The sequence below is a fragment of the Mus musculus genome, chromosome 3, assembly GCF_000001635.26.
Source record: "Mus musculus strain C57BL/6J chromosome 3, GRCm38.p6 C57BL/6J".
Lineage (NCBI taxonomy): Eukaryota > Metazoa > Chordata > Mammalia > Rodentia > Muridae > Mus > Mus musculus.
Window position 1 is genome coordinate 88,763,983 of NC_000069.6, and position 24,032 is coordinate 88,788,014.

At 45.1% G+C, this 24,032-nt stretch overlaps 1 protein-coding gene and 1 pseudogene across 5 annotated transcripts in view; one reads left to right on the plus strand and one right to left on the minus strand.

The window, feature by feature from the left end:
* The window catches only part of Syt11 (synaptotagmin XI), a 30,461-nt gene extending 19,284 nt beyond the window's left edge, over window positions 1-11,177 (minus strand). For 2 of the 4 annotated variants that reach the window (XM_006501348.1, XM_006501350.3), the window contains exons 1-2: window positions 11,122-11,177; window positions 8,309-9,008 (exon numbers count right to left, since the gene is read on the minus strand). In XM_006501348.1, coding sequence (XP_006501411.1) covers window positions 8,309-8,342 — 34 coding nt within the window. In that variant the 5' untranslated portion in view covers window positions 8,343-9,008; window positions 11,122-11,177. Of the gene's footprint in view, window positions 1-8,308; window positions 9,054-11,121 lie in introns of those variants that run through there. The other 2 variants (XM_030252576.1, NM_018804.3) reach the window with 2 other exon arrangements.
* A 1,897-nt stretch (window positions 11,178-13,074) lies between these two features.
* 5830417I10Rik (RIKEN cDNA 5830417I10 gene) overlaps window positions 13,075-24,032 on the plus strand; it is a 52,315-nt pseudogene continuing 41,357 nt past the window's right edge. Inside the window, exons 1-2 of the transcript NR_028359.1 lie at window positions 13,075-13,532; window positions 20,326-20,517. The product of NR_028359.1 is annotated as an RIKEN cDNA 5830417I10 gene (transcript). The remainder of the gene's footprint in view (window positions 13,533-20,325; window positions 20,518-24,032) is intronic.

Consider the following 24,032-nt stretch of genomic DNA (forward strand, 5'->3'; position numbering starts at 1 on the left):
GCCTGCAAACATGAGGGAGGCTGAGCCGGGAGGCTGTTGCAAGGCCAGAGCTAGCCTGACTAATGTCTCATCTAGCAAGCTTCCTTCCTTCCTTCCTTCCTTCCTTCCTTCCTTCCTTCCTTCCTTCCGACAGGGTCTCACTGAATAGCCTTGGCTGTCCTGGAACTCCATTTGTAGACAAGACTGTCCTTGAACTCACAGACATCTGGATGCCTCTGACTCCTGAGTGCTGAGATTAAAGGAATTTGACATATGCCCACCTCAAGGCAGAGGCAGGTGGGTCTCTGTGAGTTCCAGGCCAGCCTGGTCTACAGAGTGGGTTCTAGGACAGTCAGGGCTACACAGAGAAATCCCATCTCAGGAAAAAAAAAAAGAGGCTGCGGGCTGGTGAGATGGCTCAGTGGATAAGAGCACTGACTGCTCTTCCGAAGGTCCTGAGTTCCCATCGACCACATGGTGGCTCACAAGCATCTGTAATGAGATCTGTCGCCCTCTTCTGGTGTGTCTGAAATCAGCTACGGTGTACTTATGTATAATAATAAATACATCTTTGGGCCTGAGTGAGCAGAGTTGACCGGAGCAAGAGGATCCAACTGCAGTGAGCGGGGCCAACCAGAGCGAGCAGAGGTCCTAAAAATTCAATCCCCAACAACTGCATGAAGGCTCACAACCATCTGTACAGCTACAGTGTACTCTTAAAAAAAAAAAAAAAAAAAAAAAAAAAAGAGAGGCTGCATGTGCAAGCAGACAGTGCTTCTCTAGCATGCGTGAACCTTGGGTTTGAGTTCAGTGCCACATAAAACCAAGCATGGTGGTTATGCCTGCAGTCCCAGCACTAGGGAAGTAGCAGCAGGAAGGTGAAAGGCTCAAGGTATCAAGTTCAAGGCCAACCTGGGCTACCTGAGATTCTGTCTCTACAGAAGGAATTACACTATAGGGCAAAGCTGGCCTCAAACTCACTAATCTTTGGCCCTAGCTTCCTCTGTGTAGATCTAACCATAGCACTCGGCTCCATAATTTTCCTGTTTATTATCTTCCCTGGAATGTAGCCCTTATGAGGATGGGTCATCTCGCTCGTTGGTGTAAGGCAATGTTTAAAACACATAGCAGGCATGTCAAGGTATTGTCTGCTGGATAAACAAATAACTAAAGACACAGAGCAGTGATCTGTCTCCCCTGCTTCCCTCTTCCCTGTCACTAGGATTGTCTTTCCCCTAAAAGTTGGACCTGCCTGACTTAAGTTCATTGAAACTAAATGGGTTTTACTACCTAAGGCCTATAGTGTCCCTCTTACACCTTAGGGGAAAGCTGGAAGTCTGAAGAACTAAGGAAATAAATACAATTCTAGCATGTTCCAGATTCTTCCTAAATACCCTCATCTGCAGGGCCGACGGTCTCAATTCCTCAAGGCCATGGGCCCAGGCTCACCTCAGGAGGGAGCCATCTCCTGTCCCAGTAAACAAAACTCATCGCCGTCCTTGGTTTCTATCTGCTTATTACCCTGATCTGTTTGTTCATCTGCTTTTCTTCATTAGATACATTTAGTAAGAACAGAGCTGTCTTCTGTCTGTCTCAGCTTCTCAGCTGCCAAGAAGCTGCCAACAGCTTTGGTCCAGTTTGTACTGTCATGCTTACCTGCTCCAAACATGGGCCACAGGCATGGGCCAGTGGGCAAATGAACACAAGCCAAAAACCTTTCATCAAAACCAGACTTGGTCCACTGTTGACTTCAATAACCTACATTTTAGAAACAAGGGTATACAGGCACTATGACTGCAGGCATCTAAGATAAATATAAAACCCGTTGGAGACTGGAAAGTCTGCCCACCTATAGGCAAGAACCTTAGCTAGGCAAGAATAACACATCAGGTGAGCACAGGCTTGGGCCCACATTAGGCTCTCCCTGGCTTACATTGTAAACACTGAGTCTACCTCTTGTAGGCGGCAGTGTAATTGAATCTGCACTGGGCATTCTGCACAGCACTGACAATAATGAAACGTTTCTGTCCTGAGTTAGATATTTTAATGCGGACTTATTAGGACCCTGGAAGGCATTAGGATAGAGACTTTTTATTACCAACGAACCCATTGAGTAAATGAATAGGACCAATGCTGTCCCTGGTTTATAATCAGGATGTTTATAATTTAGAAATCTTGCTAGGACTACAGATTGGCTAATGCCATTGAGAGGATTTATCTTCTGACCCTATTGCCACCAGAATCCAAACTTTGAATTATCTATATGGGTATACTATTCGTAGCTGTATGGATACTTGGGAAAAAAACCCCAAACAAACCACAAAACCAGGGTGAAGGTGCTTCCTGCCAAATCTGTTGAAGCTATATGGGAATTCTTCTGACTTCCACATGTACTTTTTTTTCTTGTTTTTAATTCTTTTTGAGACAGGGTTTCTCTGTATAGCCCTGGCTGTCCTGGAACTCACTTTGTAGACCAGGCTGGCCTCAAACTCAGAAATCTGCCTGCCTCTGCCTCCCGAGTGCTGGGATTAAAGACGTGCGCCACCACGCCCGGCTCTCATGTACTTCTTAAAACATAATTAAGTCTATGCACACATGAATAAAGAAATAAGATTAAAAAAATTTAAAGTGCACCGTTAACAATAGAAAAGCAGGCTAGGTGTGGTGGCATAGGCCGTTGATCCTAGCACTTGGGAGGCAAAGGCAGGCATATTTTTGTGAGTTCAAGACCAGCCTGTCTACAAACAGTTCTGGGACAGCCAGGAATGTTACACAGAGAAACCCTGTATTGGGGGAAAAACGAAAAGAAAAGAGAAGAAAAGAGAAGAGAAGAGAAGAAAAGAAAAGAAAAGAAAAGCAGAGTGCAAGTGCTAGAAACCGTATCAAGCTAAGGCCCACGGTTCAATCCCCAACACCCACATGATGGCTAACAACCTCTGTTAACTGCAATTCCGGGATATGTGATGGTCTTTCCTGGTTTCTATGGGCATGTAACTGTTGGTGCACAGGCATACTTGCAGGCAAAACACCCATAAAAAAAAAACTAGGTCTCACCCTGAAACTCTGACTGGCCTTAAACTTGGAAAGATCTGCCTGCCGCTGCCTCCCCAGGGTGTCATAACTCTGAAATCCTTTCTATCTCAATATTTCACCACTCGGTGAAAGCTGAGAACCAGTCGGAAATGAACAGTCTTCATTTTGAAGGAATATAGGTAAGGAGAAAGGCCATTATTAACACTTGAAAACATGATGTGCAGGCCCATGTCTTATCCATACTCCTGTTTATATCACTCGGTAAGATAACTGTTTTTAGGGAGAAGTTAGGAGGCAAGAATCCCATCCTGCTTGTTCGCAAACCTGAGTTTCTGACATTTAACAAAAGCTAAATAAGTCTGTGTGTAAACAACTGTGTGGCCAATCAGAATGGCTCCAATATGAAGACATGGCTCTCCACTGCCCAGTCAGGAGCTTTCTTGCAGATTGTTTGCTATTGAGGGAACCTACTGCTACGTACAATGTATCGACTGTTACAGAGACAACAAGGATAGGTAGAGAGAAGACAGGCAGTGTCAAGGTTCTGGAGGACTAAGGAGGCTTCCTTACTTGCTCACTGCCATTCCACCTCTGCCCTACCTTCGCATCCATTTCAGTATTGTTCCCTCTGTCCCCAAAAGCCAAGGCAGTGAACTAGAAACAGCAGATGGTGAAATTCAAGGCCTCTTCCTTGCTCTAATGAAAAGTTTGGTTTGGTAGCAGGTAAGAGCACTGACTGCTCTTCTGAAGGTCCTGAGTTCAAATCCCAGCAACCACATGGTGGCTTACAACCACCTGTAATGAGATCTGATACCCTCTTCTGGGGTATCTGGAGACTGCTACAGTGTACTCATTTATAATAATAAATAAATCTTTGGGCTGGAGTGAGCAGGGACTGAGCAAGTGGGGTTGACTGGAGCGAGCAGAGGTCCTAAATTCAATTCCCAACAATCAGATGAAGGCTCACAACTATCTGTACAGCTACAGTGTACTCATATACATAAAATAAAAAAAAAATTTAAGATGTGTTTTTGCTGTGTAGCCCTGGCTCTCTCAGAACTTATTCTGCAGACCAGGCTGGCCTCAAACTTACAGAGATCCTCCTGTCACTGCCTGTCTAGTACTGGGATTCAGGGACTGCGCCAGCATTGCCCAGCTCACTACTCAGTGAATGCTTTAAATAGCTGTGGGGCTTGCAATGTAGTTCCACTGATAGAATGCTCGCCTTCACTGCTCGAGACCAGAGTTTGCAATTGCAGTGCTCAGACGTGGAGGTTGGAGGATCAGGAATTCAAGGCCATCCTCAGCTACAGAGCAAGTTCTAGGCTAGCCTGAGCTACATGAGAACCTATCTCAAAACAAACAGACAAATTAGGGCTAGGGAGATGGCTCAGTGAATAGAAGTATTTCTCTCACAAGCACAGGAATGTGAGTTTGAATCCTGGGAACCCGTGTAAAAGCTGGGCGCACAGCCCATGCATCTGTATGTCTATACGTCCTATGGGAAGACAGGAATCTCCAGAAATTCAAGGCCCAGCTAGCCTTCCATATGCAGAAGAAAAATAACAAATGAGTGTCAGGTGTGGTGGTAAACTCCCTTAATCTTAGCATTCAAAAGGCAGAGGAAGGAGGATCTCTGTGAGTTTGAGACTAATACCATCTATAGAGCAAGGTTAGGGACAACCATAATCATATAGAGATACTGTCTCAAGTAAGACAAGACAAAAGCAAACAAAAAGCCATGAAGAAAGAAAGAAAATAAGCAGCCAGGTATAGTGCTGCACACCTTTAATCTCAGCATTTAGGAGGCAGAGGCAGATGGAGCCTGTGAGATTGAGGCCAGTCAGGTCTACAGATTCAGTTTCAGGCCACCTGGAGCTACATAGTGAGAACTTGTCTCAAAAACCAAACCAAACTAAACCAAACCAAAACTAAACCAACCCAAACCAAACCAAACCAACCCAAACCAAACCAAACCAAACCAAATCAAATCAAACCAAACCAACCCAAACCAACCCAAACCAACCCAAACCAAACCAAACCAACCCAAACCAAACCAAACCAAACCAACCCAACCCAACCCAAACCAAATCAAATCAAATCAAACCTAAGTATAACAAAAAGACCCTTTCTGAAAGAAGGTAAACGATATGGACCGACATCCTAGGTTGTCTTCTGTTGTGTGTCTGTGCACACAGAGTGAATGTATGATTCAACCAATAAAGAAGAAAATAATTTATTCTCCTGATTGGTTACTTTTTGTTTTTAAGGTCATATCTAATTGAATGTTGACCTGTATATCCTCTGTCATGGGCTGGACTTTAAAGGACTTTGTAACAAATGAAAAGGGCAGAGTGGCTATTCTCTCTGTGACAATCTATAAGGGTCTAGGGATCTGGAGACAAAGGAGATATTCCCAATTTCTTTGGCTTCTGCTCAGACCAGAATTTTTAAAAAAAATTAGACCATTTAATTTCTTTTTTTTTTTTTTTTTTTTTTTTTTTTTTGGGTTTTCGAGACAGGGTTTCTCTGTGTGTAGCCCTGGCTGTCCTGGCACTCACTTTGTAGACCAAGCTGGCCTCGAACTCAGAAATCCACCTGCCTCTGCCTCCCGAGTGCTGGGATTAAAGGCGTGCGCCACCACGCCCGGCTTATTTAATTTCTTAAAAAAAAAAAAAAGGGCTGGAGAGATAGCTTAGTGGTTAAGAGCATTGACTGCTCTTCCAGAGGTCCTGAGTTCAATTCTCAGCAACCACATGGTGGCTCACAACCATCCATAATGAGATCTGATGCCTTCTTCTGGTCTGTCTGAAGATGGTGACAGTATACTCATATACATAAAATAATTTCTTTAAAAATATATTAAATTTTGTTTTATTTAATATTTATGTGACTATTCTAAATATGCGAGTGTTTAGGCTGTGAAACTCAGAAATGGACACTGATTTCTCTGGGCTGTAGGTATGATCTTTGTGGACCTTCATGTGGGCTCTGGCAATTAATCTTGGGACTTTTGTAAGAGCAACAAGTGCTCCTAACTGTTGAGCAAACACTTTAGTTCCCTGAGTATTTTTTATTTGATTGTTCGATTTTTTTTTTTTAAACAAGAATGTCATGTAGCCCAGGCTGGCCTCAAAATGGCTATACAACGAAAAACTGGCCTTGAATATTTTTGTTTTAAATATTTCAAAAACCCTATTACTATGTGTGCATGTGCGTGTGTGTGACATGCCATGAGTGTATGGGTAAAGGTAGATGACAGCTCTGTGGAGTCCTTTTTCTCCTTCCACCTTCATGTGGGCTCTAAGGCTAGAACTTAGTTCGTTAGGTTTGAGCCCAAGTGTTCTACATACTGATCCATTTTCCTGCCTTGGCCTTTGAATTCTGAATGTTCTAAACTCCACCTTCCCAGTGCCATAGGACTGTAGTGTGATCCACCATGCTACGATCACTTTTTTACTTTGCATTATTTTTTCAAGGTTTCAGTCTCTAGCCCATGCTGACTGGTCTCACTCAGGCTTACTTTGAATTCATGACACTTCTACCTCTGCCTTGAGCCACCATTCCTGGCTTCTTGTTTTTAGGGACCAATCTCATGACCTTGTCCAGTCAGGTTTTGAACTCAGGAAGTAGCCCTAAACTGGCCTTGAACTCAGGAAGTAAAGAAACCACAAGTCTAGGTTTTGTTTCATCTACTCTCAAAAGGCTCTAGACTTGCAATTAGAGAAAGGACGCTGCTGGAAGAAGAGAGTTTGAGAAGCAAAAGATTGTGAAGAAAATCCTGGGTTTTTCATGTGATCACAAAATGGATTTCGGTCTGGGAAACTCAAGACTTAAAGGATAGAGACAGAGAGCAAAGCTGAAGAAATACATAAGATCCAGCCTTGGGGTCAAATGGGAACAAGGGCTGAGGGGTGTGAAGATCCATTGTCTGGATGCTTTCGCTGAGATCTGATGGCTTGTTATGTGGAGAACATTGGGTTCCGTTCAGTTACATATGCCTCTTACTTGGGAGTGAGAAAGCCATTTTTATTTTATTTTTTTAAAGATGGCTTGTGTCTCTACCCTAAATTTTGGAACCTAATGTTCACACCTGGATTGTCTGAGGGATATACTCTCTTAAGGAATATGAAGGTTCTAGGTTCGCTCTGCAACAACTCTTACTTGATTCCTCCAATCGAAGGACAATTTTATTTTACTTATTTATGTGGTGTGGAGCACAGCATGAGAAGTTTGCGCTCCTGGATCGTTATGGAGGAGTTCCCCAAGAGGAAACGACTTGGCCAAGCCTCTCTTGCTTTCTTTCCCACCTATTTACCACAGCACTTTCTGCCCCAGGGAGTGTAAAAGTGCTCTGAGAACCCAGAGGGCTAGGTCGCAGACCAGCCACTCCGAGATGACGTAATGCTTTCTGTGGTACACAAAGCAGCCTCCCCCGGGCTGGGCCTCTCCAGCCCCTCCCCCAGGCCAGGATTGCCTCCCTGGCCAGCACCAGCGCGGGTGAGTACCCCTATTTGAAAAGCCAGACCGGGAAAACAGGGAACAAAGGCCCCGGAAGGGGCGCCTAGGCACTGCCAGGAGGTTCAGAAATAGACATCACGTCATCTCTCCGCCCGGCGGCGCCAAGCGCCATTTGGTAACACCGCGAAGGACTACACCATTACGGTGCAGAATGAAGCATGCAGGGCTAGCATTTTACCCCAGCCCTAGCAACCCTCTGACCGGCTTAAGGAGTGGCTTCATTTGTGCTCCCCACCCCCGCACCCTGCTTTCCCTGGAGGCCTCCGCCTCCCTTGGCTTCCAGCCATACAGCCCATAGTCTCCACGCTGCCATCTTGATGTCCCATCCCCCTTGCCACTTTCCTCTTCTGCAGCCCTCAGAAGTAGGAGGGGGAGGAAGGGGCACCGCCCTGCGTGCCCCTAGGGGGAGGGCTCGGCCTACCTCACCTCTCTTCCTCCAGAAAGAGGGGTGGGGGGGGGTTGTTCACATCCTCCGCAAGCTTGCCATTTCTCACCTCCAGACGTGCTGACAGTGCACCATCAAGGGTTTACCATCAAGGTTTTAGCATCCTGGACCTACCTATCCTCGGTGGCACTCTGCCCTTGCCAGAGCCTGCATCCCACAGCTGAAATTCAGAGGTTCTCCACAGCCTTCTACTCATGACCTCAGGCCCTATTCTGGCTGGGCTGGCAATGAGAGGGTCCCATTTGGACTTCACTCCCCGCCCATTCCTCAGCTATCTGGCATTGCAACGGCACTGATCGCCCCCAAATTAGTTTGTCAGGCTCTACTTACCAAAGCTGGGGCGTATATTTGTGATCTCAGCCATGTTGTAATCAGAGGCTGTTGATAGAAACACTTTTGCAGAGGTCAGACAACTTTGGGAATCTCGGTCAGTACCGAGGCCGCGGCTGTAGACCTCCAGATCAGGGGAGGGGAAGGTGCATGGCCGATTGCCCCTGCAGTACGATCCCTGGTTGCTAGCTGCGCTTTCCTCTTAGATGCTCCAGGGATGCTCTGAGCTAAGGATGCAGGTGCAGTCAGACTGGTCCTGATGAGAGATAGGCTCCGCCTCTTCCCGAACGGCCCTCGGCAGAAGACTCCGCCTCTGCCCGAAAGATTCCGGAAGCTCTTCGAGAGAAGACCCCGCCCACTGCCGAGTTTTTCCGAGGATGAGTCTCCGCCCATTCACAGGCTGTGGGCGTTTGTGGCTAAATTTCAAAGCCCATTAAGAAGTGTAGGTGTTTAGCTAGCTCAGTCGCACATCCTTGTGACTATAGCACTCAAGTGGGTGAGGAAGGAGAGTCAAGGACAGTCTTGGATAGGTCTCCAAATACAGAAGGGCAGGAAGATAGTCGCTTTAGCGTCTTCTGAAGCTGTAATTCTAGTTGCCTGAGTTTATATAGCTAGAAGCTGAACCTTCTGGGTCCGAGGAGTTGAGAAAAGCAAAATTCTATACTGTTTCAGTATTGATGGCTATTATTTTAGCGCACTCCTGAAACAGTAAAGGCATTTATGGAAACTGACTAAAGATTGAAACCTGGGTAGAAGCAGAAGGATCAAGAGTTTCAGGCCAGTCTGACGTGTATAACAAGAACCTATCTCAGAAAAGCAGAGACAATAATAAAGACTTAAAGTCGGCTGGGCAGTAGTGGTGCATGCTTTTAAACCCAGTACTCTGGAGTATAAAACACCAGAAAATATGCAAAATAATAATAATAATAATAATGATAATAATAATGAGTCGCTTCACCCTGCTGCACATGCTCGGGTGGCTCTGACTTTAGATTGAGGACATGGGAACATGTGGCCGAGGTGGGGGCTCTTTCTCGGAACCTGGCTTTTCTCCGCAGTTGGAGATTCCTTTGTCTCTGCTAATGGCCTGTCACCTTTCTTTTCCTTTGTAGGGTTTGGGTTTTGATTCCAAGATCAGGCCAGCTGTGACCAAAAGAGTGCTTTTGGTTTCTTAATGCGCCCCCCCCCCCATAAGAGAAGAGAAGTTGTGATTTTTTAAAAAGACAGTCTCTCTCAACCAGGCTGCTCTGCAACTCATTTGTGTAGCCTATACTGGACTGGAAATCTCCTATTGATAGGATTACAATCTCCTATTGAGCCACCACTGCCTGTCAAGAGTAATTTTAATTACATTTATTGACAGGGTCTTGGGTAATACAGACTGACCTTGAACTTACTGTGTAGTCCAGGCTGGTCTTGAACTCCTTTCAACACCTGCCAAATGCTAGTGTTACAGTCATAGACCACCCTGCCTAAAAAGTGTATTTTTTAAGTTAGAGAAACTACTAGAAAAGATGAATGAATTGATTTTTAAAGTTTCCTGATTATTTTTCCTAAGCATAATTTGTATCATCACTGAAACTCAAAACTTTTTATTTTTGAAATTATTATACTCAATTGGGAAACTGCTTTTATACTACTTGCAAGGAAAAGACCACTGCATTTTTAGTTAACCTGGTATTTGGAGGCTAAAGAGAGATAACTGGAAATTAAAGGTTATACTACAAAAGACATGATGATTTTAAACAGGAAGGTATTCGTGGTACAGTGTACCATAGCCAACTTAAAACAAATGTCAACTCTGTATTTGTACATACATATATAAATACACACAATATGGATTCAAGTTTCCAAATTTAGGTTTTTTTTTTTTGAGACAGGGTTTCTCTGTATAGCCCTGTTCTGGAACTCATTTTGTAGACCAGGCTGGCCTCGAAACCAGAAAAAAAATGAATTTTTGAACATTATGGCTCAGGCTCTTTACTGAGCACTGGGTCAATACATTAGAAGCTAGAATTGGAATAACTTATACCTGACTCCTTTTGATATTTGGGTATTTTTGTGAGTTCATCTGTCCTGTAGAGTTAGAATCTACAAACTGGAAAAAAGTGATAAAAATATTCATTGGTACACAGGATTTATTGTGGTGACCAAATTACCTAGTTTAAGAACATTTTGCTGGTTGGAGTGATGGCTCAGCAGTTAAGAGCACCCCTGACAGCTCCTGAGTTCAGTACCCAGCAACCACAAGGTGGCTCACGACCATCTGTCATGGGATCTGATGCCCTCTTCTGGGGTGTCTGAACACAGTGACAGTGAGCTAATATACGCAAAATAAATAAATCTCTTTAAAAAAAAAGAAAAAGAGAACATTTTGCAAAATAAAGACTATTATGCAGATATGAATAACTACTATACCTCGAGTTCAAATCTGGCTTTGACCTCAGCTATATGAAGCATCTCTCTGAATTTTAGGAATTCTCCTTTTCTTCCTATGTTCCAAGTATTTTGTGGGGAGGGTGATTAGTTGTCAACTTACACTATGGAAACTATGGATTCCCCACCCTCAGGTTTTGAGTTTGGTCGGTAACTAGAGAAGAGTAGGAAGACTCCCCCAACCCTTGCCTTCCTCCCTCCTTCCCTTTCTTTCATTCTTTTTCTTTGTTTTCGAGACAGGGTTTCTGTGTGTGGCCATGGCCGTCCTATAGCTCGTCCTGTAGACTAGCCTGGCTTCGAAATCAGGGCTACGTCTGCCTCCTCCTCATCCATCTATTTGTCATGTGTTGGGTTACTTTTTCCATGAACTGACTTACCAGGGCTGTGGCTTCACCAGGCCCTAAAACATGATGGCGCCGATCATCTGGCGCATGCTCCTTGACGCGGAGGTCCCGCGCATCGGGGGCGCGCACGTCAGCCGGTGCCGTTGCGTTACTTCCGCTGGTGCAGGAGCTGAGTTTCCGCGGGATCAGAGCGGGCCTCTGAGGGTATTTGGTAGTGTGTGGTGGGGCGGGAAGCAGCACGTTAGACGTGGGGCTCCCGGGCGGAGGGTGCCCAGGATGAGGGGCGTCTGCTCCGAGGCTGGGTGCCCGGTGCGGGAGGGTAATCGGGTAGCAGGGGTGTGCGTGCTGGTGCGGACCTGGGCTAACGTTGAGCGCTGAGGTGTCGAGAGCGGAGCTAGGAGTCCTGTGAAATGCTTGTTCAGGGGGGATCTGGGGACTGCTTGCTCGGTGCGTTCACTCACTCTTGGTAAGCCTTTCCTGGCCTTCAAGGAGCAGACTCTTGCGGGGCGGTGGTGGTTGCACGCCTTTAATCCCGGCACTCGGGATGCAGAGGCAGGCGGATTTCTAGAGTGAGTTCCAGGGCTCCACAGAGAAACCCTGTCTCGACAAAACAAAAACACAAACAAACAAACAACAACAAAAAAGGAGCAGACTCTTGGAGGTATGGTAGTTTGAAGCGCTTGGAGCGATCCTCTCACAGTTCTGACTGAATGGCCCCTGGCTGCCCCTCTCTCCCCGCTTCCCCTCTGCTTCCTTCTCTGTGAACCTTAGGAAGTCATCTGTGAAATAAGGAATCACCTAGGTTATCCCCACTCCCCTCCGTACTCTTTTACTCTCCTCCCCGACAGGATCAGCGAATCTTCTCTTGGTTATTGAGCTTTACGATGATAAGGACCTGGGCTCTTAGGGCGAGGGGCCTCCCTTAATGCCCTAGAGAATGTGCGTTTCGGAGGCTTAAGATTAGCTTTATAGATCAAACTCTGAGTAAGTTTTCTCTGGTAGTGTTGAGTGATCTTTCAGGCGTGAAGGTTGCCAATGAGGCTTATTCTGGTCTTGGACCTATGTCTGAAAGTAAGGATTTCCAGCATAGAAGGATGCAACGTGTGTGTGTGTGTGTGTGTGTGTGTGTGTGTGTGGGCGTGTGTGGGCTGGGGATGAAGTCAGAGGTAGGATGCTTGCCTTACATGCATAAAACTCTGGGTTCCTACTTATTAAAGAGATGTGCTGAAACACCTGTCAGTGGAAGCAGCAAGATCACAACACACGATCACCCTGAGATACACAGCAGGCTGGAATTCACCCTCCAGTACCTATGGAAATGCTGCCTGTTTGGTCCAAACGCAGCCTAACTTTGTTTAGGCCCACTTTCATTCATTCATCTCTTCAGGGAAGAGTCACAGAGTGTCTACAATGCCACATAATGCTGGATAGTGGAGAAACCAGTTATGGATTCTGTTTTCTCACTGACTTGATAGCTCTGGAAGACAAGGATACTAGAAGAGTGATATTCAATGCTATAAGATTGACTTTTGAAAATTTTTCCTTGTGTGTCTGTGTGTGGGTATGTGAATGTAAGTGCAGGTGGCCAGTTCCAGGCCAGTCTGGCTTTGAACTCACAGAGATCCACCTGCCTCTTCCTAGGCTGGGAAGAGGCCTGCACTATCACATGAAGTCTGAGGTAACAGAAGCTTAAGAGATTAAGGTATCGCTTAGTCAAGGTAGCATACTGTTCAGTGTGGAGTTTGAGCTGAGCTACTGTAATGAATTTCTTATCTTCTGCTAAAAGTCCTAGGCATTCGGTGTGAAATACCATGCTCATGATTGAACTTGGGGTGCGTGAAATGGTAGTCGAGCAAATGTCACTACTGTTAACTACCACTGAAGTGATCAGGGCTTGGTTTTTATGCTTCTAGGATGGAACAGACGTGGAACTTGTAAAATGTTGCCCTGTAAGAAGAGAAGACTTTCAGTGACCGAGTCTTCTCAGCAGCAAGATGACCAGGAGGGTGATGACTTGGACCTAGAGGCAGCTGTGAAGCCAGACACGGACCAGCTCCCAGACAGCGCGTCAGAGTCCCTGTCCTGGGGTCAGAGTCAGGACAGTGCAGTGTGCCCTGAAGGGCTCTCCATGCAGGATGGAGACGATCAGCTCAGGGCAGAGGGGCTGTCTTTGAACTCGAAGATGCTGGCCCAGCATGTGAACTTAGCAGTCTTGGAAGCCGTTGATGTAGCTGTCTCTCAGGAAATCCCCCTTCCCTCCTTGGAGTCTTCTCATTCCCTTCCTGTACATGTGGATAAAGGGAGACTCCAGGTCTCTGCCTCAAAGAAAGGGAAGAGAGTTGTCTTTACACCTGGGCAGGTTACCAGAGAAGACCGAGGGGATCACCCTGTCCCAGAGGAGCCTCCTTCAGGAGAGCCTGCTGAAGAAGCCAAGACGGAAGGAGGTAAGGATGAAAGGTCTGGCTTGCCTTTTCCTTTCCTGTTTAGGTTGAACATCTCTGGTCTGAGGATCTAAATTCCAAAACGGTCTACACTTTTCTTTTGGAGTGCTAACAGGATGCTGCAAGTTTAAAATCCCATATCTGACCTTGTGGGGAGCTATATCCAAACTGCAAGGTGTCAGAAAAATATTTTATAGGACTGTCGTCAAACTGCACAAGCGCTGTACGAGAGGTTAATGAATTACAGGTTTAAGCTTAGATCCCATCTCTAATAAATCTCACGAATACACATGTTTTTATTGGACCCAAGCACCTGTAATGCACAGACAGGTAACCTGTGTGTCACTTAGTTGTGTTGTTTTGATGTTTTTTTGAGACGGGTTCTCTGTGTAGCTCTGGCTGTGTTAGAACTCTCTATGGACCAGCCTGGCCCTGTACTCACAGAGTTCTGCCTGCCTGCGCCTCCTGAATCCTGGGACTAAAGGCGTGGGCCACTATCACCTGGCTCGTCTTCTCTTTCTGTGTTGCCTTTCCGGAGAAATGTATCTGTAAAGGGAAATTGCTGTGGTTTGGGCTTGGAATTGTGAACCTTACAAGTGGGTTGAGAATTTCTTTTCCTCTCCAATTCTCTATATTCTCTTTGACCTATCCCCTCCCCATTAAAAAAAATGTATTTATATGGGTATTTCACTTGCATGTGTATATGTGCACTATGTGTGTACCTGGTGATTGTGGAGCCAGAGCAGAGTGTCAGAACCACTGGCTCTGACATTACAAGTGGTTGTGAGCCACCATGTATGGTGCTGGGAACCAAACCTGGGTTCTCTGCAAGAGCAATGATTGCTGTCAAGTTTTGAGTTGTCTCTCTAGCCTTTTCTTCCCCTTTTACTTTTAGACTTTATCCTGTATATCTGGGGAGGTGAACTGTGCACTTCATTAGTCTTGTATTCATGAAGTGGGTCTCATGGGATGAGGGCAGTAGTTTAAAGGAAGACTTTGAACATTGAGAAAGGGTTTCCAGAGATGGAGAACGCTTTGGACTGAGGGCACTGAAGGTTGCAGTTTGACAGAATGGAGCCTTGGACACCTGGAGTAGGAACAACTTGAATCGGTGGTGATGTAGTAGCTTGGAAGAAGTAGGGAAAGGTGACTTGTGAATGGCAGGTTAGGTCTCAGTTGTAGAAGAATTTTAATTTGCATACAAATTAAAAAATACAAAAGATGTATTTTTCTTTCCTTTCCTTTCCTTTCCTTTCCTTTCCTTTCCTTTCCTTTCCTTTCTCTCTTTCTCTCTTTCTCTCTTTCTCTCTTTCTCTCTTTCTCTTTCTCACTTTCTTCTCTCCTTTCCTCTCCTCTCTCTCTCCCTCTCTCTCTTTCTTTCCTTCTTTCTTTCTTTCTTTCTTTCTTTCTTTCTTTCTATTTTTTATTTTTTCATTTTTTTTGAGACAGCGTTTCTCTGTGTAGCCCTGGCTGTCCTGGAACTCACTCTGTACACTAGGCTGGCCTCAAACTCAGAAATCTGCCTGCCTCCTCCTCCCTAGTGCTGGTGTCAAAGGTGTGTGCCACCTCGCCGGGCATATTTTATTTTCTATGTCTGAGTGTTTTGTATGGTTGTCTGTGTACACACGTTCATGCCTGGTGCTAATAGAGATCAGAAGAGGATGTCAGATCCCCTAAAACTGGACCACTATGTGAACTGAACTGTGCTTTTAACTGCTAAGCCATGTTCTCTTTAGTTAAATAAATATTTATCTTATGTGTATGTTGTTTTGTCTGCATGTATGTCTGTACCACATGTGTGCTTGGTACCCATGGAAAACAGTAGAGCCCTGGAACTGGACTTTCAGATAGTTGTGAGCTTCCCTGTGGGTGCTGGGAATCAAATCAGGGTCCTCTGAAAAAAGCAGCTGGTGCTAAGCGTCTCTCCAGCTCCTGACTAGGATATTACAAAGAAAGGCAAGTATGGAGGTCTTCAGAGACTTCCTGGAGGAGAGTTAAGTTAGATAGCAATGTAACTTAGTGAGATGAAGAAAATTGCAAAGAAACTTTCTATAACATGAAAAGGATTTTGTGATTCAGAGGAAGGCAGAGCCAGGGAAGGTTGGAAATTAGTGTATATAACCCAGTTTAAAAAGAATAATCAGGACTGGTGAGATGGCTCAGTGGTTATGAGTACATCCTGCTTACAGAGGACTGAAGTTCAATTCCCAACACTTAACTTTGAGTTGCTTACAAGCACCTGGAAGTGCAGCTGTAGGGCGGTTCCAGTACCTCTGGATCTGATGTAGTTGAGTGGAGTGCATGCCTAGTGTTGATGAAGTTCTGGGTTCATCCTCAACATGACATAGACTGGGTTTGGTGGAGAACAACTGTAAAGTCAGCACTTAGCAGGCAGGGCGGGCATCAGGAGTTCCAGTGCATCCTTGGCTGAATGTTGGGTTTGAGGCCAGCTGAACATGAGACGCTGCCTTATCAGACTGAATTAAACTTGTAGGATAATTTGGAGTAGTTCCAGATGTTTCAGGTGCCATAAGTCCCAGTGGAGGAAGCTCTGCTGTCAACCTGGCCTTATGGACTTGGAAGGGCAATGTTTACATGGATTTAAAGGTTCTGGCATATATGTTTAAAAGATTGTAAGCTGGGCATGGTGGTATTTGCCTGTACTCCTGCCACTTGCGGGACGGGATTCAAGGTTGTTTTGGGCCACATAGTGATTTTGAGGTCAGCCTGGGTTACATGAGACCTGTTTTTGGGAAAAAAATAAAGAGAGCTGGGGCATGTTGGCACACTCCTTTAATCCTGGCACTTGGGAGGTGTGAGTTCAAAGCCAGTCTAGACTACATGGTGCATTCCAGGATAGGCAGGGCTATATAGAGAGACCCTATCTCAAAAAACAGAAAAGCCAACACAAAGAAAGAAAGAAAGCAGTACAAATGTGCTAGCACATACCTGTAGTTTCAGTAAATGGGAGGCTGAGACAGGAGAATTACTGGTTTTTTGAGACAGGGTTACTCTGCCCTGGCTGTCCTGGAACTCACTTTGTAGACCAGGCTGGCCTCGAACTCAGAAATCCACCTGCCTCTGCCTCCCGAGTGCTGGGATAAAAGGCGTGTGGCACCCCACCTGGCTAGGAGAATTACTGTTATTGACTGCTTGAAGTAGCCTTGAGCTCACTGTGTAGTCCAGGCTCGACACAACTGACCAAACTTCTCTCCTTTTACTGTATGGGTTCTGGAGATCAAACTCAGGTGATCTGGCTTGGCTGCAATCCACTTGGACCTGCTGAGCCATTTCTCTAGTCCCTGATAAATTTACTACAGTTTCACTGCAGTCCTTGTTACTGCAGTTACTACTCCTGTTAAGCAAAGTCTGGAGCTTCTGTAGGTAGCCTGGGCTCTAAAAGGGAGGCAGAATGGAAAGTGTTAAGGATTAAGCTGTTCTTTAAAATACAGGCTTTTTTTCTTTTTTGGTGGGGTAATCTCTAATTTAGGGGTATTATGTACTAGTTGAAACTAAAGATATCAATATGGGGGCTGGAGAGATGGCTCAGCAGTTAAGGGCACTGACTGCTCTTCCAAAGTTCCTGAGTTCAATTCCCAGCAACTACATGGTGACTCACAACCATCTGTAATGGGATCTGATGCCTTCTTCTGGTATGTCTGAAAACAGGTACAGTGTACTTATATATAATAATAAATAAATCTTTAAAAGCAAAACAAAAAGATATCAATATAATGATAATTCAAAAAAAGTAAATGATTTATTTATTATGTTTTGCTCTCTCCTTTGAGATAAGGTGTAATACTGTAGATACTTCTCGATGGGCATGGGGAATTTGTTTCAATTGAGAAAAGTGACAAATAGTTTGGTTTCCTTCTTAAGACACTGTCTTATGAGCCCAGGCTAGCCTTGAACTTGCTAACCTAGGCTAGCTTTGAACTTGAGCGGCTCCTGCCTTTTCCTTCCTAGTGCTGGGCTTACAGGCATGAACCCTACTCCCAGTTCATGTGGTTGCTGGTGTCCACTCCAGGATCTTATGCATGTTAGTTAAGAACTCCACCAACTAAGCTACATCTCCAATGCCACTTGGACCCCTTTTGAAATGAGAACGTTTAATTGAAGACTGTGCAAACAGATAAGAAAATTTCAGAAATACAGAAAGTACCCAGGTGTGGTGGCATGTATCTGTAATGTTGGCCTTTGGGAAGTTGAGTCAGGAGACTGCAAGCTCCTACACTTTCTCTCTAGTCACAACTGCACTTGACTGGTCTAAAAAATAAATTATCTTTGAGGGCTGGACCTATGCCCCTCCACACCTAGCAGATGTGCAGCTAGCTGGGTCTTCATGTGGTTCTGAGCACCCCAAAGCTGTTGCCTGTCTGTGGAATCTGTTCCCTCACTTGGCTGTCTTGTCTGGCCTCAGTGGAGGAGGAAGCACCTAGCCCTTTACAGACTTGATGTGCCAGGGTCAGGGCTGCTCCACACTCTGGGAGAAGGGGAGGGGAAATGGCGAGAGAGACTATGGAAGTGGGGGGACTGGGAAGTGGCACATTGATGGTAAATCAATGTAAATTCTTTTAAGAATGGGGGTCTTACTGTTTAGCTTTGCTGCCTGGAGCTCACTTTGTAGACCAAAAAACTATAGTCCTTGACAGCTGCCTTTCCCCTCTGAGTGTTGGAATAAAGGGATGGCAGACTCTGGGGTGTTTGTGTGTATGTGTGTGCGAGTGCACAAGAGAATGTGGAGACCAAGGACAGCTTGATGGGCAGGTTCTAAGTCCGCCCTGTGCCCTTGCCTGCTCCCACTCTCCATCTTTGTAGTCCAGACTGTCCTGGATCTCAGGTTACCTTCTGCCTTCCCAATGCTGGGGCTAAAGGCATGGGCCACCTAGCCTGCTTAAGTCTTTATTTCCTTTTTTTCTTTTCTTTTCTTTTCTTTTCTTTTCTTTTCTTTTCTTTTCTTTTCTTTTCTTTTTTTTTTTTTTTTTTTTTTTTTGAGACAGGGTTTCTCTGTGTAGCCCTGGCTGTCCTGGAACTCACTCCATAGACCAGGCTGACCTCGAACTCAGAAATCTGCCTGCCTCTGCCTCCCAAGTGCTGGGATCAAGGGCGTGCACCACCACTGCCTGGCTGCTTACAGTGTTTCTATGACAACGCGATTATTTCTGTTTTCTTTCTCCTGGAATTCCATATGAAGATCAGACTGGCCTCCAACTTCCAGTGTTCCCCTGAATTTGGCCTCCCAAGTGATGGGATCAGTCGTTCCATAGACTACCTGCCCTGACAACCTGATTGTTTACATTTTCTTTTGATAGTAAAAATGTAATGGTTCCCTGTATATTTATTCATTTACTCTGTAAAAATAAATTAGAGTCAGGAATGTTTGTTTTGCTTTTATTTATTTATTTATTTATTTATTTATTTATTTTTTGAGGCCTAGCCTTGCTATGCAGCCCAAGGTTTAAACTCACTATCCTGCCTCAGCCTCCACAGTGCTAGGGTTACAGATGTCTGCCAGTATGCCTCTGACATTTATTTTTTTCTTTTTTTTTAAAGATGTATTTATTTATTACATGTAAGTACACCGTAGCTGTCTTCAGACATTCCAGAAGAGGGTGTCAGATCTCATTACCGATGGTTGTGAGCCACCATGTGGTTGCTGGGATTTGAACTCAGGACCTTCGGAAGAGCAATCTTAACCGCTGAGCCATCTCTCCAGCCCCATTTTTTTCTTTTTACAAATTAAAAAAGAAGATTATGTATGTCTTTATTCTGGATTCCTATTGCTGTGAAAAGGCACCATGACCAAGTCAGTTCTTAAAGTATTTAATTGGGGGGGTTGCTTACAGTTAGTTCACAGTTAAAGGGTTAGTTCATTATGGTGGGGTGTGTGGCAGCCTGGTTTGTTAGCTGTATCTGAGAACTATATACATTCTGATCCACAGGCAGCAGGCAGAGAGCCACTGGGCCTGGCATGGGCTTTTATGAAACCTCAGAGCCCACTCCAGTGACACTCTGCCTCCAAGAATTCCACACCCACTCCCACAAGGCCTAATCCTTGGAAACTTTCTCAGCCGGTTCACCCATTAGGGACTAAGAATGCAAACAAGTGAGTCTGTGGGGTTCATTCTCATTCACAGCACTGTGTTTGCCTTTGCACCTGCTGCAGGCCTTGTGCCTGTAGAGGGCAGGAGAGATCAGCTGGAACTGGAGTTACAGGTGCTTAGGAGCTGCAATGTGGGTGCTGGGAATTGAACTTGGGAGCTTTACAATAACAGCCGGTGTTCTTAACCTCTGAATTACCTCTCCAGCCCCTCCTTTGGACATTTTATATCATTTATAGTTGGTGAAATGTAGTGTTAATGGTCAGCTCTAACTGTCCCTTTGTCCTCTTATACCCTCTACCCTGTATTCTGATTTTTGTTTTCTTGATGCTGTGAACTGAGCCCAGGGGTGTCATATGTACTAGGCTGACACTCTGCCGTTGAACTAAATCTTCACCCCGTGGTCTGATTTTCTTAGGAAAACACAGAGTTCCAAGCTTATTTGAATAGGAAGTGTCATAGCAATTAGGCATGATTCATTGTGTGAACTCGGGATGAATAATTTGGATCTGAGTTTTCATTTCATTCTTTGTTTTGGGAGCCCATCTTGACGAGAAGGGAAAGCCTGTGTGCCTAATATGCCTCATGAAGGTGTCTGTCATAAAGGTCTCAGGAAAAGATGCTACTTTTGCAGTAGCATATGAATAATCATGGGCAGAAAGAGTGTGGAGCAATGTTTGCGATTCTTCTAGGAGAACTTGAGCTGCGTTCCGATGGGGAGGTTCCTTTGCTGTCATCCAGCAGTCAATCTGCAAAACCAGGTGCCCAGCCTCGGAAGTCAGTCCAGCCAGATGGTTCTGCCTTTCCTCAAGACAAGCCACTCGGACCTCTGGTTCGCCAAGCTGAGGAAGAGATGGAGGATGGTGGACTCTTTATCCCAACCGGTAGGCTTTTTCTTTTTAATTAAAACAGAACAAAACAAAACAAAACAAAACAAAATTTTATCGGTACCAAAGCAAGAGACTATGGAAGTGTAGAGTATGTAATAGTAACTGTCATGTATATAATGTAAATATATAATGTAAATAATGACCTCAGATAGCTGGGATTTTCTGTCAGGATAGTGGCAGCATCTGGAGTTCGCTACTGAGAGTCAACCTTGTCTTCCCTTTCAGTTGCTAGTTACACCTTGGTAGTAATAAATCCTGACTTCTAGTGGCATGTGTCACTCAACCTGTTTGCCTTCATAAAATGAATGGGGTCAGATGTGTTCCTTTTTGGTGGTGGTTTTCCACTCAGCGGTATATGTATAAGAGTTCATTTGTACTGTCAACAGTCGTAGATTTAATTTTTATTGCTGTGTAATGTTTTGTTGTTTGAATCCTTTTTGTTTTGTGAATTAAACACAGAACTTTTGCATGCTTGCTTTAAAGCAGTTTCTCAGCCTTCTCCACCCCCAGGCATCTTAGCAGCATTTTCATTCTTTCTTGGTTGGTAAGTAGGAGTGTTTGCAAGTCATGGTGAGTGGGTGCTGACCTTCATAAGAAATAGTCAGAGTGGCCAGGCATGGTGCTGCGCACCCGGAACTCTAACACATGAGGGTTGGGGGAAGGAGGATCAAGAGTGACAGTGCCTCAGAAAGGGAGGAAGGAAAGAAGTGAGCGGTCGTGAAGCTGCATTGGAGCTTTAGCCTGTGTTTCTAAGTGAGCAATGACAGGGAGTGTATTTCCACAATTACTTCCTTTGCTTGTTCATTGGTGTGTTGTTTATTGTTAAGCTGAAAGAGTTTGTTTTTTTTTGTTTTTGAAGTATGGTTTCACTTGGGGAGCCAAGATGCCCGCAGATTTGGTATACTTTTTTTTTTTTTTTGGTTTTCTGAGACACGGTTTCTCTGTGTAGCCCTGGCTGTCCTGGAACTCACTTGGTAGACCAGGCTGGCCTCAAACTCAGAAATCAGCCTGCCTCTGCCTCCTGAGTGCTGGGACTAAAGGTGTGCGCCACTAAGCCCGTCTAGATATTTTTTAAAAATAACATATAATCCGTACATTTTCTTTCCTTTTGTCTTTTTGAGACAAGGTTTCACTATGTAGTCCTGGTGGCCTGGAACCCCTTATGCTAACAGGCTGGCCTCTGTCTCTGCTTCCCATGGGCTGGAGTTAAAGGCATGGCTTGCCGTTTCTGGCTGTTTTCTCCTTTTCTTCCTCCTCCTCCTCTTCTTCCTCCTCTTCCTTCTCTTCTTCCTTCTCCTCCTCCTCTTCTTCCTCTTTCTCGTCTTCTTTTTCCTCTTCCTCCTCTTCCTCCTCGTCTTCTTCCTCCTCTTTCTGATTATTCTTCTTCCTTTTTTTTTTTTGGATTAGACCACAGTAAGGAATATTTTGTCTTCCTGGTGATTTCCCCCCTTCCTGGTGATTTCCCCCCTGCTAGTGAGCGTCTTAGCCCCCTCTTAGGTACTCAGGAGAAGCATTAGCAGATGCTGAGACTCTTCTGTCCTCGTGATGGTTCTGTGTATGACTCTCGGCTTCTGTCATGCCTGTACTGAATACTGTCGGGTTGGTTATATGTTTGGCCTGCATGCCTTTTTTGTCATGTATGACATAACTCTCCATAACTAGCATCTTGTGTGTGTATATGTGGAGTTGGAGTCAGACCCAGCGTTTTGTATTTGCTAGGGAAATGCTGTCCATACTCAGCCCCAGATGTCACAACTTTAGGGTGTGAGTGGGCACAGCAAGACATCCTGAACACAGCCACTCCTGTCAAAGGAAAGGATAGTTTTAATTGGGAAAAGAAAGACGAAACACCCTTGCTGGGATACCTTTAAGGATTGCAGAGGGCAGTGCACAGCCCCAGTAGCTTATTGGATTTTATAGGAGCATATGGGAGGGTGGGAAGCACAGCTCAGCCTCTAGAAGAGCCTGGGGCTCTGTCAGACTGGAGGTGCAGGCAGCCCTGGCAGAGTGCTCAGTGCTGACTAAGGGCTTCCGAGAAACACTTCAGGTTTCTGTTTCCTAGCAACACTGAGCTCAGGTTTGTTCCACACTGTTGCCATCAGCGCTGCCATTTTGGGAGCTGCTTTGAGGACCTAACACAGAGTCCTGCCCTAAGGTCTGGGAAGTGCCTCGTTCCTCCTCTCACTATGTCACTGCACAGATAACCTTTCCATAAAATGTTGGTTTGGGGCCAGAAGAGAGCTCGGTGAGTAAAGTGACTTGTTTTAGTCCTGACGCCCAGAGTACCATCTCCAGAGCATGCTTGTGCTGGTTGTCCACTGGTCTTCACACGTGTGTGCTATGCCATGCTGGCACCCCCACACAGGCATGTACACCCACAATAAATAAAATGTGAAAAGAAGAAATTGAAACGTTATTTTTGTGAGACACTACACAAATGTGACTCCCAGTGTGAGTCATACGGGTAAACTCTCCTTCCTGTCTTGCTGCTTGCTGAGAGTGAGTGCTGTGTGGAGGAGAGAAGGGAGCCAGGCTCAGAGGAGAAGGGAGGTGCAACAAGTCAGGAGTGGAAAGGGAGCCGTCCTGACACGTGTCTGTCATCCTAGCACTTGGGAGGTTAAGTAGGAAAATCATGACCTTGACCCTCGCCCCAGAGGCACACTTCCTCCAACGAGGGCTACATAGCAACTGGTCCGGCTTTCATAACTTAGTGTGATCTTATCTCAAAGAAAAGAAAGAAAGACACAGGTCAACAAGATGGCCCAGTGTGTAAAGGTGACTGCTGCCAAGCCCAGCGACCAGAGTTCCATCCCTAGGATCCATGTGCTGGTAGAAGAGAAACATCTCCTACAAGTTGTTCTATGAGCCCCACATGCAAGGTGTCTTAATTTTTGTTAAATTGCTGTGAAGAGGCACCATGAAGCACTTAATTAAGCTCTTGTTTACAGTGTAGATTGTCAGTGACCATCCTCTCAGAGTGTGATAGTAGGCAGACAGGCATGGCACTGGAGCAGTAAGTAGCTAAGAGTTTATTATTATCTGAAAGTGGGAGGGAGGGAGAGAATGGGCCTGAGGTGAGGATTTGAAACTTTAAAGTCCATCCCTCCAGTGACACACTTCCTCCAAGGAAGCCACAGTTCCTAATCTTTCTCCAAAATAGTTGCACCAACTGGGAACCAAGCATTCAAATATATGAGGCTATGAGGGGCTTCTTCATCCAAAATACCATACACACCAAGGCTTCTGGACTACATATACATAAATAAGTGCAATAGCATAAAAACAGGATTATATAGGTTTTGCTGAAAGATTCTATAATTATTTTTATAGGTACATGTTCGGAGTTGGGGTCTGGGCATGGTGGTACAATTGTGTATGACCATAATCCCTGAATTTTGGAAGAAAAAGAAGGGCCGTCTGGTCTACATAGTAAGGCTAAGTTCATCTAGGGCTACCCAGTGAGATCCTATCTCAAAAAACCAAAGTGAGAAAGAACAACACACACACAC